Below are 13,158 nucleotides of genomic sequence, written 5' to 3'. Positions count from 1 at the left end.
CTTGCCCTATCAATATTTATTCAGTAGGCTGCTGCAAAGATTCTTTTTCTTGCCTACAACCCTGATCTTGTCACCTCTCTTTTTGTACTCTTCCAGGTAAGTTGCAAGTCTTCTTTTCCAAATGCTTCACAGCAGTTCACTTCCCTATTTTCTCTCTCATTCAATATTGAAAGCACAAGTCCCTTCTTCAATCATCCCTAATGTCAGTCTACATCTCCCACTTAACATTTCAAGCAAGCACCTTTACAATTTTCTTCCACTATGTTGTCCATGAACATTCATAAACTTACTCAATTATCCTTGAAACTCTCCTTTAAAATAGAACCTACAAAAACTGAAAAGAGGCTAGGCTGCTCTTGTCCCTCCAACTCTGTGTATCATGCTGACTATAGTTATCCTTGTTATCCTTCCTCACCATATCTATCTCTGGTCTTAGAACACAGATTCTCTATCACAAACTGCCTTTTCGCTCTGTGTTTATACAATGCCTGGTACAACAATTCATGATGAAACCTCATCACATTAATGTGGTAATGCAAAAGAAGAAAAAACACCAAAACCAACTACGGTTCTCTTCTAACTTCAGATATTCTATGATTCTATCTAGGTTTTCCTGCCTAGAAGTTCCTTTTTAAAAGTGTATGATAAAGTTATGTGCTTTCCTTATTCTGAGAACATGTTTTCTCTCTCTTATTCTGTACAACATATTTTGCTAAAATTCAGATGGGAACATTACAGTTTTGTCTTCAAAAATAACAGTCCTAACACTTACACATTTGCTGCATATCAAAAGCTCCTAAATTTTTGGGACATAAAAATACACTGCATGTAAATACAACTGTTGCAGAATGAAGTTTTCAATTTCGTAGATACAACACAGCCCAAAATTCAGCACAAGTGTGACTATTTTTTTAAAAGAAGTGAGAATATCTTGTATAAAACTGTTATTAATAAAAAAATACCACTGGTGTTTGTGAATTTGCCTTTTCGCATCCCTCCTTACATCAATGTATTCTAAATCAGTCTTTACTTAGGAGATTGACTACTGTTTTTAGCAAGGTTCATGTAGCACATTATGCAAAAAATGGATGGTTCTCACATTCTAATTCAGACTGATGTGATACAAAAAAAAAATACATCATTTCAAAATGCAAGACAGCACAAGCACGGGTGGCAAAACTGTACTGGTAGGATCAGTGAATGAAAGCTTTGCAAAAGTTAATTTCCTGTAAAAACATGAAGGAAAGGAAGGCAGTTTCTTGCTCTATGGATAATAGTCTATCCATTAATACAGGGAGGATAATCTGGTGGACAGCCAGTTTAACATGAGCCAGCAGTGTGCCCAGGTGGCCAAGGCCAACAGCATTCTGGCTTGTATCAGGAATAGCGTGGCCAGCAGGAGTAGGGAAGTCATCGTGCCTCCGTACTCGGCACTGGCGAGGCCTCACCTTGAGTACTGTGTTCAGTTCTGGGCCCCTCTGTACAAGAGGGACATTGAAGCGCTGGAGCGTGTCCAGAGGAGAGCTACCAGGCTGGTGAGGGGTTTGGAGACCAGGTCATATGAGGAGAGGCTGAGGGAACTGGGCATGTTTAGCTTGGAGAAGAGGAGGCTGAGGGGAGACCTCATTGCCCTCTACGACTACCTGAAAGGAGGTTGGAGAGAGGTGGGTGTTGGCCTCTTCTCCCAAATGAATAATGACAGGACCAGAGGAAATGGTCTGAAGTTGCAGCAGGGGAGGTTTAGATTAAATATTAGGAAGAATTACTTTACTGAAAGAGTGGTCAGGCACTGGAAGAGCCTGCCCAGGGAGGTGGTTGAGTGACCATCCCTAGAGGTATTTAAGAAATGTGTAGATGTGGCACTTCAGGGCATGCTCGAGTGGCAGAGATTGTAGGGGTTTTTTTTTTATGTGTACGGTTGGACTTGATGATCTCGAAGGTCCTTTCCAACCATGAAGATTCTATGATTCTATGATCAAGGGAACAAGAATAAAAACCAAAGAATGTGAAGTGAACCAGACAGGTCCAGAAGGACTGAATGAGGGAAAAATAAAAAACAGCAGAGAAGATGATATTCACAGGTTCTTGAATTCTGAGGGCAGAAGGGACCATAATAAACATTCAAGACTTCAAATTTCTGTATCAAGCCCATATATCTCAGGAAATTAATACATGTTTCGGAAAGATATCCAACTTGATTTAAACACATTCACTGCTTAAGAAACTACCACTTCCCCTGTGGAAAGATGTTCTAATGTATTATCATTCTCTCTGTCAAATCTCATTTTTTTCTAGACTGAATTTGTCTAGCTTCAATTTCTACATTGTTAGGTACTTGTAAGCTAGATTAAAGAGTGATCTCCTATTAAAGATTTTTTTCCCCACATGAGACTTTCAGATCAAAATCAATTCATTTCTTAACAATCAAGTCATTCCTTTGACAAGTTAAGTAAAAAGAGCTCTTTAACTCTCTCATTTCCAGACGCTGATTCAATCTTCTGCCTCTTTCCTGAACCCCATTCATTTTCAGTATCCTTGGTTAATGTTTGAGTAACTGAATATTAATTGAATATTGATGAAATAAACATAGATAACACTCTAAGCATCATTTTGAGAAAATTTCAAGTTTGTCCCAGCTTTCCTGTGTCCGTGGCTAACTGAGACGAGCCGAGAGCGCCTGTGAAGGAAAGAGCCTACTGAAAGTGTGTAAAATGTACTTGATGACTCCCTATCAAGGTAGAGCAAAGGCAGACAAGGAAGGGTAGACAAAGGAACAATGGTAACAACATGAACCAGGAAACAATGTAAAAGTTGGCTAAAAAGATGGATACACAAAAGGGCGTAGGAATAAAACAATTAATCTTCGATTCTAACCTCTCATGGATGCTTTCCTTTAAAGCTCTGGGAAGAAAGATGTAAGTTTGCTCATATCAGTGGTCTCCACCTAGTTTTTCTGTACAATCCAAGAGAGTACAAGAGGAATTCTTTTACCAAAAGCATGTTTTTTAAGCTGAGACCACTATAAAATAGCCAAGGATTTGAGCAAGAATTATTTAAAATAATGCAATGCTATACTTATAGCTAGCAGCTAGCTTTTCTCCTTGTTCTTCCAAACGCATAGAAATTTCTCTACAAAGCTTTCTAACTTTTCAATTTTTTCTTTTTATATATTTTTATCTGGTCACATAAAGAAGACAGACAAAACTAAAATGCCATTTAAAATAATTGCAACTTTATCAAGTCAACACAACTGGGTGAAATACACAAGTAGGAGAGGCTTGGAAGTTGGTGAAAGTCAGCTGGTATGGCCAAATGGTAAAGAAGGTTACTAGAAATAAGACGTCATTCCTCCAAAAGTTGAAGTCACACCCAAATGAAGAAAGGATCATGAACTTGGAAAATTAATTATAATAATAAAATTAGGCAGGCCAACAAAGAGTGTACTCTTGTTCTAAATCTTCCTGCCAGCTGATAATCAGAATATAGAATGAGCGCTCACAGAGGACAACAACGTTTCGGAGAGATGAAATTAATTCTTTGCATCAGTGCTCACTGTATAGAAGAAACTGAAGACAATTTCACCACAGAAGCCTTTTTTGATATGTCTTTTGTAGTAGGAAGTCCTGCGTTGTAAACCTTGAGCTCTTCAAAGTATTTGGATAACGGTGATCTGGGAAACGCAGCCTGCTTCCGATTGCAAAAGGCTGTTGGCAAAGACCCTCATCAACAACATTGAAGGAAAGTAGACAGCCACTGGAGAAGAGTCCTGGCACGGCTAAATAATAGAAGAAAAGACAGGGAACAGGGTAGTAGTAAATGGTCAGTTCTCACAATGGAGGGAGATAATCAATGGAGTTCCCCTGGGACCTGTTCTATTCAACATGTTTACAAGAGATGAGCACTGAGGTGGCAAAGTTTGCTGATGTTAAGAAGTTATTCAAGATAGTGAGGAAAAGGGCAGACTGAAGAATTGCAGAAGGATGAAACAGTAACTGGACAATAAAATGACAGATGAAATTCAGTGTAGATAAATGCAAAGTGCAGAACAGGAAAAATAATTCTGGTTTCATAAAGAAAAGGAAGGTCTCTCAACTGACCATTAACTGAAAGCTCCTGATGTTGTGACAGGCAATGTCAATGAAAATATCAGCTCAGTGCTCAACTGCAGTCAAAAAAGCAAATCACTGTTAGGCATTTTTAGAAGAGGAACAGAAAGCATAATTATTCCCTTACATATATCTATCATTTACACACACTTCGAACGCAGTACTGCTCGCCCTCATCTGAAAAGGAGTAGATTGAAACTGGAAAAGATACCGAGATATGTATGATCAGAGATATGGAACAGTTTCCACCTGAGTTGAGTTTTCTGTGATAGCTACAAATTCACAATCGACATGAACCGACAGACCATTCATTGTTTCTTCCCACACATACATAAAGTCATCAAATGAAGACAGCGGGAACCAGGAGCTTTTTCTTTCCAATCAAAGAGCAGGAAATGTTCCTTTTGGCAGCTTCCTCCTTGCCAACAGATGCTGTGCATGCAAGGGTGTTACATGGGGAGACTGGAAAACTAGTTGGACGAAAGGGATTCCTTTAGCATTGCTAAACTGACAAACACAAGTTCAGTAAGTATTCTTTCAAAAAGTTTGTTTTTAGCAATGCTCAGGTCAATTTGATGAATGAAAACATAGTGGGAGTCTTTATTAAAGCTGTCCTACATTGATGGAACCTGTTACATGACCAGCTGAAATCGGGAAGGTTAGAAAGCCAGCTTATTTGAAGAACATTGCAGTAAAGTAGAATATTCTCATGTTGGCAGTTACAGAGAAAGAGGTAATTAATATAAGAATGGAATCAGGACTATATAATTCAGTCCTCTGTCATTGAGACCTCATCCTACTATTATACTGAACACCATTTAGTCTTTAGAAAGTCCTTTTTTCTTTTTAGGTTTAGTTCCAGAAGCTTGTGAATTCATTGCATTTGTAAGGAACACTAAAATCTCAGATAACAGATTATATCTTATCTCTTAACTTTTTAGGAGAATTGTCTCTTTTGGTCATCTGGCCATGTATGTCGACTATAGAATGAACAAAAGTACATGATACATTATTACTAATCAAATCTAAAGGGTGCGTCACACCATAAGCATTTCTCTCACTGACTTGATGTCGTACGCACTTGTTTGCACTCTTATGTGGAACATAATCTCTCTGAGGCAACTCTTAGCAAAGCAATAGACTTGTTCACACCTAAAACTGCCAGGTCCCATATCAGCAATAAGTATACAAATTTTGCTCTTAACAGATTTGGTCTTCTCAGACAAGAGAACCTGACGGAAGAAGAAATTCACTGGTAGATAAGACAAACAAAATCTGTTAACCTTTAGAATATACCGCAAGCCTTCGTCTTTGATAAAGCTTTTCCATCATGACATTTGTAATAACAATTTTTCAAAAGTCTACAAACCAAACTCCTGCTTCAGGAAGATTTCCACATTAAAATAAAGAGTAGAAAAAGACCTGAGATTCCGTGAATGCTATTGCACATTTAATCATTGGACATATTCAAAACAACGATATGATGCATGTCCAACTGGTAACAGTTGATGGTACAGTTACCAGGAAAACTTTCATGCTAAGTTATGGGGTAAATTTAGAAGTGATTCATGGACAGTTTTAGAACTGTGAAAAAAATAAAATCATAAAAGTCATACACGGTATTAATAATTCACCTTAGTACGGCATGTCGTTATTAGTAAGTTCGTGGCATTACTGTACCTATTTCCAGTAAGCATAAGCAAAAAATTCTGGACAGACTCGTGGAAGCTAAAAATAAACATAGAATTGTATATCCACTGCTGAAGTAAACTGTTTACTAAATATCTATTATTACATTATAACACATAATATGACAAACTGCCAGTTTGGCTTACATTACCGTACTTTTAAACAATAATCAAGAGTTGGCAGAGAGATAAGTGCTCATTTACTGCATTTTGTACAAATCTAAATATACAAATGTATGGCAGGCTGTCCTAATCTAACTTCTCTTGGCTGATAAAGGATTGCTCCTTTTTGTGCCATACGTTTTTTGGCATATTTTCCAAGTCTAGATTTAAATGTCTGGAACAATCAGAAACTGACTCTCATGCTGATAATTTCTACTCCATGTGCAAGGAAAAGAGTATAAGATCCCGAAGTGAGATGAAAGTGCAGTGAGAAGGGTCTATTCGGAGTTATCCTTTGTGTGGAAAAAATCTTGTAACTTTGCACTGGACACTGTGCAAAGTTACAAGACTGGACACTGTTTAAATGATATGTTTGAGTGACAACATGCCTTCTCCAAATTAAATTAATATTGCAGTAAGTCACTTCAATACATCACTATATTAATTTGCCTACAAGCTCTGATCAATATAAAAGAAGGCATCAAATTTCACTTTGCACGCCAGTGTTGCATTCTTCCTTACAAAACTCTACATTTTCTTGTGTTTTTTTTTCCCTTCCATTGTCATTATAAAACTAAGGTTTTCAGTTGCAGGAAAAGTGAATCAGGATTACGGTAATATTTCAGATTTTACATCAGCCTTTTAGTTTCTACAAGGCCTTGAAAAGTGATCAAATAACTTTGTTACTGCCCTCATCACATGCCATTACTGAATCTGAAGGACTGATCCATCAATTAACACTTCTCAAGTAACTCAAATAACTAACAAAGCATTACCTTCATTTTGACAGGAGAAATCAATTATTTATGTACACAATATAGAGAAATGCAAGATGATAATTATTTTTGGAATTAGAGAATACTTAGTTCATAGAACTTTACGCTGTTACAACAAATCTGCAAAAGCCTTAAGAATGTAGAACTAAAGCATGTGTTTATTATAATGAGCCTTATGTTTTGATACAGTACTTCACTTTTTGTAATTTAATTATTTTATTTATGCAAATAAGGCCCCAAATGCTATTGCACTCAAGAAGTTAAACACTTGACATTTTTACTCCTTAAAAAGCAACATTTTATGACGTCTAGATATGTTTATTAATTAGTGATTATTAACACCCAGTAAACAACATCATGTCTTGTAAAAACACAATCTTTCTTCACAGCGTGAGGCTGAAATCTATTATTCACTGATTCCATATGCTGAAATACACTCAAATGATCACAAATGACCTTAAGCATTAGATAAATGTAAATGAGGACAGGGTAGAAAATGTGCTTTTGATTGATATCTAAAAGACCAGGTTTGAAGTCCTGACAAGGGATGAAATCTGAAATCTCGCACAAAGTAGATGGCAGTTGGAAATCTACAAAGTCTAAGCTCCTGGATGGACGTACCACACAGCCTCTCCTCAGCAGGGATGAGTGTCTGAGGCTGCTCACAAGAAGCGTTCAGCACAGGGAACCTGAAAGACCATTCCTGGGGCCCACATGGCCTTTGTCTACTTGGCAGGCACTTATTAGGATGCAGAGATATATCTCTAAGTTATACGCACGTACACCCTAATGAAGGCAGAATTTTTCTAACCCTAAGTGCTCACTTAAAAGAACTTCTCTTCACAGAATGGCTACATAAGCATAGGGATAAATGACGTGAATGATAGCCATTAAAATTGTATGGGTTTAACCCTCTATGTTAATAAGCTTATTCTGCTGTAACAGCTTGCCTTTCTCAGCCCTTTTTCAGCTTTACTTTTTTCCCTTTGAGAATGACTGAGAGCCCTTCTGGAATGAGAATCATCATCATCAAAAAAGAAGATGCAGACCCACAAATAAGTGTACTATCTGCTCCTAGGCAGCCATCTCTAAGCACATTCTAATTCTCAACCCTATACCACGAATATGAAGTACTTTACAATTTACTTTTAAAATACTACAGGAGATGGACACACTTCAAATTTTCAGCTGCTTCCAGTCCCTGCTGCACCTGGAGATGCCTCAATGAAATAGACAGTTAAACAGCTAACCTCAGTGGCACCACCGATTACACGGTGGGTCAGCAAGGGCTCTGAAAACGATCTGAAACCAAATTCTCCGAACAATGCTACAATGCTCACCCTCCAGAGCATGCCTTCGGGGCTAACTCGGAGACAACAATGCTGATGCACTATGAGAAAAATGCTGGGGTTGCCCTGCACCTTAGGACATAGTCAATGAGAGAAGGGCCCCAGCCTGGCTCCCGTGCTCCCCATCTGTCCTTGCAGTGACAACACAATACTGATTGCACAGACAGGACGACCAAAAAACCTCCCACGGATGCTCCAACAACATCTACCTCAGGCAAATGGGATTTGTTGCCACCCTGAATTCTCAGAGCTATTCAAAATTAAACCTGCCAGTGATTTAGGTACATTCATTCCAAGCCTCATATTCAGTACAATGGGTAACGTTGACTCTGAAGCAGCCAAATTTCAACCATGCAATAAACCACAGCTAGAAGAGACAGTGTATGTTAAAAAAAAAATAAAAAGGAAGGAAAGAGTTGTTCTATCACCAAGATTAATCATATGGTATTTGCTATGTTAAAAAGCAAGTAAATTTTTTTTTAATACTTCCAAATTTCTGTCTTGCATTACTTAAATACTTATATTGTATATACATCTGTGTCAGCATCAGTAATATAGGTCACACTTTCACACTTTTGCAGACATTTCACATTTACATTCATACAAAATTACATGTAAGAACCAGTAAAACAGTTTAGTAGAATCTTACCAGCTTGACACTTTCTGAGCCTTAAATACTCCTGCGTCTTGGTTTCTTCTGATGATCTCACTTACATCTGTAGTATATTTGTTAAGGATTATCCACAAAACTAGTGCGGTAACAAAAATAATAAAAAATATTTTCCCATTGTTAATACCGTCATAATATCTTTTATCTGTTTGGTCTTCTTTAATCTGTGCTCAGTCAGTCTTTTTTCAGAAGCCTGAATTTTACGTTGCTACTCCAGCCCATCATCCGTATATCTATGCAGCAACTTGCTCTTGTTGCCTACCTCCTTTTAACGTTTCATTAAGGAATTGCTAGCCCTGTAGCTACAGAGGGCTACAGAAAAAGACTTCCCATAACTTATATACTTTTAAAGGCAACTACTGTTTACAAATAGAAGGATTACAACCATGGTGAACAGAAAATTTTTATCACTGTCACTTAATGTTCAGTTTAGTTTGTGCTGTTTCTGACTGTGTTACTAGATCACAGTGCTGAGATTTTGGAGGCTTATGGGTTTTGAGTACCTGCCCTGACACAAAACACACACCTTTGTTGCTGGCTCTGTCTGGGTAAAATCCAACACGCAACTGGAGCACCTTAACCTACAGGCAAGGGAGTTTCTAGTCCCTTTACTTTCTTGAGAATGGTTTGGAACCACCGTAAAAGATTGTACAAAGCAATAAATGTCTTTTCTTCCCCAGAAGCACCGCAACAGTGCCTCAAGCTTTGTGTCTCAATGCCTTTGCCTCATGCCTCAGCTTCTTTCAGTTTGGAAGATCAGGACACAAACTCGGGCAGCCATTCAGGCAGGCCACAGCAACGGCTGTCAATGAAAAGTTTCAAGGGAAGCTGTGCCCAGTCACCTATGCCTAGAAAGATGACCTTCATAAATCAATTATTTGTGGTTAGCGAGAAGCCGTTGGAAGGAAAAGGTGCAGCAAGTAACCAAAAACCATGGGAATACTAAATGCCACCCAGTGTGAATCCATACATATTTGAACGATTCACTCTCAAATATAAAAATATTATTTCAAATGGACATTTTTGGTAAAGATGTCAATGATCGCTCTTTCTTACTTAAGGCACAGGAAATCTGATGCTAGTTAGGAGGATGTTTCTAGGTGCACAAAATATGTTGAATTCTTTGCAAGTGCTCTTACAAAAAAATCGAATACTAGTGTCAGTCTAATTTAAAATATCACTGATGTATCTTTTTATTTGCTTTGCTGTAATCACATAATTGGCCTTCCTAACACAGTTGGCTATTTAAGAAAAGTTATTTTAAGAAAGTCTCCATCCAGACAATGTAGAAGACAACTGATATTTCGTGAAGCCAAAAGCTAGAAATGGAATGACAGAAAACTGGTTTAAACAAATCTCTGTAGTTTGGACATGCTTTTAAATCTTTTCCACAATATGCAATAAGAAGTAGTAATGAACAGTCTATACCTGTGAAGCAGAAGGAAGGCATAAATATTTCCATGAGCAAAGCATGCCATTTTTCAGTAGAGGCAGAAGTAACATTGTCGATAAATTAGCTACACCGCGCTTAAATTTTATAACTGAGCAAAACTATTAATAATTGTTGTGAACATGTTAACAGTAGCTTTTTTAAATAATTTATGAGCCCATGTCTTCAGGCATTCAGGCTGAACATGACCTTTCTAACCTAAATTTCCCAGGACTGTTGAAAGATCCATACACTATATTTTAACGGCCATTATAGCACACTACAACAATGTTTTGTATTATTGATGCTTTCAGACAGTAGTTCAAGTCACCAGTGCATGGTGTGAAACAGAGCTAAGGCAGAAGGTACACAGTCTCTCTGAAACAGGAGACAATTTTTACTAAAAATGAACCTCATCCTTGGATTTGGGCATGTCAAACTAAGTATAGATGCTTCCAGTGTTCTGAGGAAACAGAATTTGATGTTCATGACTATGTCATAGGTATTATCTAAGTTGTAAAATTTGTAACTGAATGCATATCACCCCAAATTACAAAGGGGGATGAATCTGATAACTTTGTGTATGTAGATTTTTATTATTCACTGGAAATATCTATATTTTTCTTTTTAATAGTTTATTTAAATGATCCTAAAAGAACTTTGCTAAAACACACTAAACCAACAATAAAGTTTTGAACAAAGCTGCAAAAGCAATAACATCTGTCTTCATTTTATTGATTTTGCAATATAAATGATCTGTTAATCAATTAAAATCTGCCCTTGGTAAGCAAACGGAGTGAGATAGAGTGAAGTCTTTTAAATGTACTTGTAACTCAAATCGTAATACCGTTTTAAAAACCTCCATAAACCTCATGCATAAGACCATCGATTAATATGAAATATAGCTATATATTTCACAGTTAAATGGTTAAAATGACAACAATAATTTGAAATTAACGTATTTGTAAATTAACTTGTTACGTTTCAATAACATACCTTAATATAGATATTGAAAACATACATAGTGAATACTTCACGTGGCAGCATGAAACGGAGAATAATATGAAGCATGTCAAAAATTAAAAGAAAAATCAAATCCTCAAAAGCTTGAGATTTCACAAAGCAAAGCTGTTACTTATGCTCACTGAATAGCAATAACAACAACAAAAACAACAATAATTATGATGATGATGATAATACAAAGGCAGATTCTCAGATGCAATGCACTATTGCCAGGTCGATTTTCAATTACATTTCACTGATGTATTCATTTGTTTCTTAATGTGCTCATCTTGCCCATTAAGAATAATTAGCAGGCTTGCTTGGTGATTTCCTGGCTTCTGACAGTGATTTTTTTTCTTTTTTGTTGACAACCACTTTTACTTTTCGGAAAGTAATTTTTGGATATTATAGTATGACTGGCATGTAATTTAAGCTTCCTAAGAATTTTAAAGGGAAGATGTAAACAGTAATTTTAAAACAAGATTATTTTAATGTATAATATCTACATAAAAACCATAATACTAGGCATTAACTATTCCTGAAGAGCAGAATCTAGAAAAGAAAACAGTATTTTATCCCACATTCATTTAATTTTGTATGCCAAACAATTAAAAAATACCATCAGCGATAATAAAAATTAGCAGAAATACATCATTCGTCATCTGTGGCACTTGGGGCCAAATACTATTTCCAATTACACTAAAAATTCTTACTGATTCCAGTGAGTCTGGTGTGGCTGAAACAGATCTAAATTTAGCCTAAACTTCTGTTATAGCTAGTCACTATAGAAAAGAATGCAAAAGAAAATTACCATAAGACAGATCATAAAATTACTACTGAAGTCCATAAAACACATAAAATGCAACATAAATTTTATTATGTGCACTTTTAAGAATACATTCCACCTACACTGTAAAGTTCTTAGTCTGCTGCACTTTGGCACCCTGCTAATATTAAGCCCATTGTAAAATCCAACACAATAAAAGCACTTTGAATGCTGAGCCTTCAGAGCACCAAATGTTAAAAAAGAAAAAATAAATTCCTGTTAGAGCCTTCCACCAATCGCTTCTCTGAAAGGGATTCACTGAGTGCATACAGATGAAGACTTCTTGTGAGACTTTTGGAAATAAAAGATATTTCTAAAACATGTTGTGAAAAACTAAGGTGTGCTAATTAGATGACATTAACAGTATCTTTTTCAGGAATAAAAGCCCTTTAATTTGTTTGTTTCCAAAGACTGAGTGAATATTTTTAGCACTCGCCAATTTTCCTTGCTACAGAAGACTTCTAAATTTCAAAAAAAGTTCAGGCATGTTTATGGAATCTGCTGTACCGGATATTTGCTAACTTGATGATTACTGAGCTCACCTGAAGCTTTCTGTGTGTAAAATGACCTTTCATTAAATACCTGTGCTTCTCTAAAACATCAGTTTGTTTTGTTAGGCTAGTTTTGAAACACTTTTTTTCTCCCACATTTTTTATCTTCACAATGACATAGAAGAAAGATTGGAAGGGGTGGTGCTGATTAAAATACACAGAATAATGAATACTTCCCTCCTCAAGACACGAGTATAACAAACTAGAATTTACCAAAATAAGAATCCCTGCAACACAACTGAGAACTTACATTTTCAAGAAAAAGAAGACTTTTATAAGGTTTCCTTCAAGTTCTAAAAGATATGATCTAGGATTGGCTGTTTGTTCCATGAAATTGTTAAAGTGTTGTAAGCAATTCTAGTTACCTCAGTTACCTCTGAGAAAGTCTTTTTAAAGGTAGTAGCTAATATTATTGCACTGCAGTGTCTCCTGTTTCAACAGTCATCAGCAATTGCATTTTTTTTTAAACCACAAATTAGTTTAACTTTTTCTTTTTCACTAAGTGCTCGTTATGTTAGCTCTCAAACACATACAAAACTCCAGTATGAATAATTCTGATGATGCAGTGGGCAAAACCTGAAAAAACTAGTCTGCCTTAA

At 36.6% G+C, this 13,158-nt stretch overlaps 1 protein-coding gene across 1 annotated transcript in view; it reads right to left on the bottom strand.

Moving 5' to 3' along the window:
• CAMKMT (calmodulin-lysine N-methyltransferase) overlaps positions 1–13,158 on the bottom strand; it is a 226,340-nt gene that overhangs the window by 27,764 nt on the left and 185,418 nt on the right. Inside the window, exon 7 of the mRNA XM_074579629.1 lies at positions 8,731–8,797. Within this exon, the coding sequence (XP_074435730.1) occupies positions 8,731–8,797 (67 nt within the window). The remainder of the gene's footprint in view (positions 1–8,730; positions 8,798–13,158) is intronic.

Source organism: Larus michahellis, chromosome 3, assembly GCF_964199755.1.
Source record: "Larus michahellis chromosome 3, bLarMic1.1, whole genome shotgun sequence".
In the NCBI taxonomy this organism is placed as follows: domain Eukaryota; kingdom Metazoa; phylum Chordata; class Aves; order Charadriiformes; family Laridae; genus Larus; species Larus michahellis.
The sequence above is the reverse complement of the archived record's forward strand: the minus strand, read 5'-3'. Positions and strand labels throughout refer to the sequence as shown.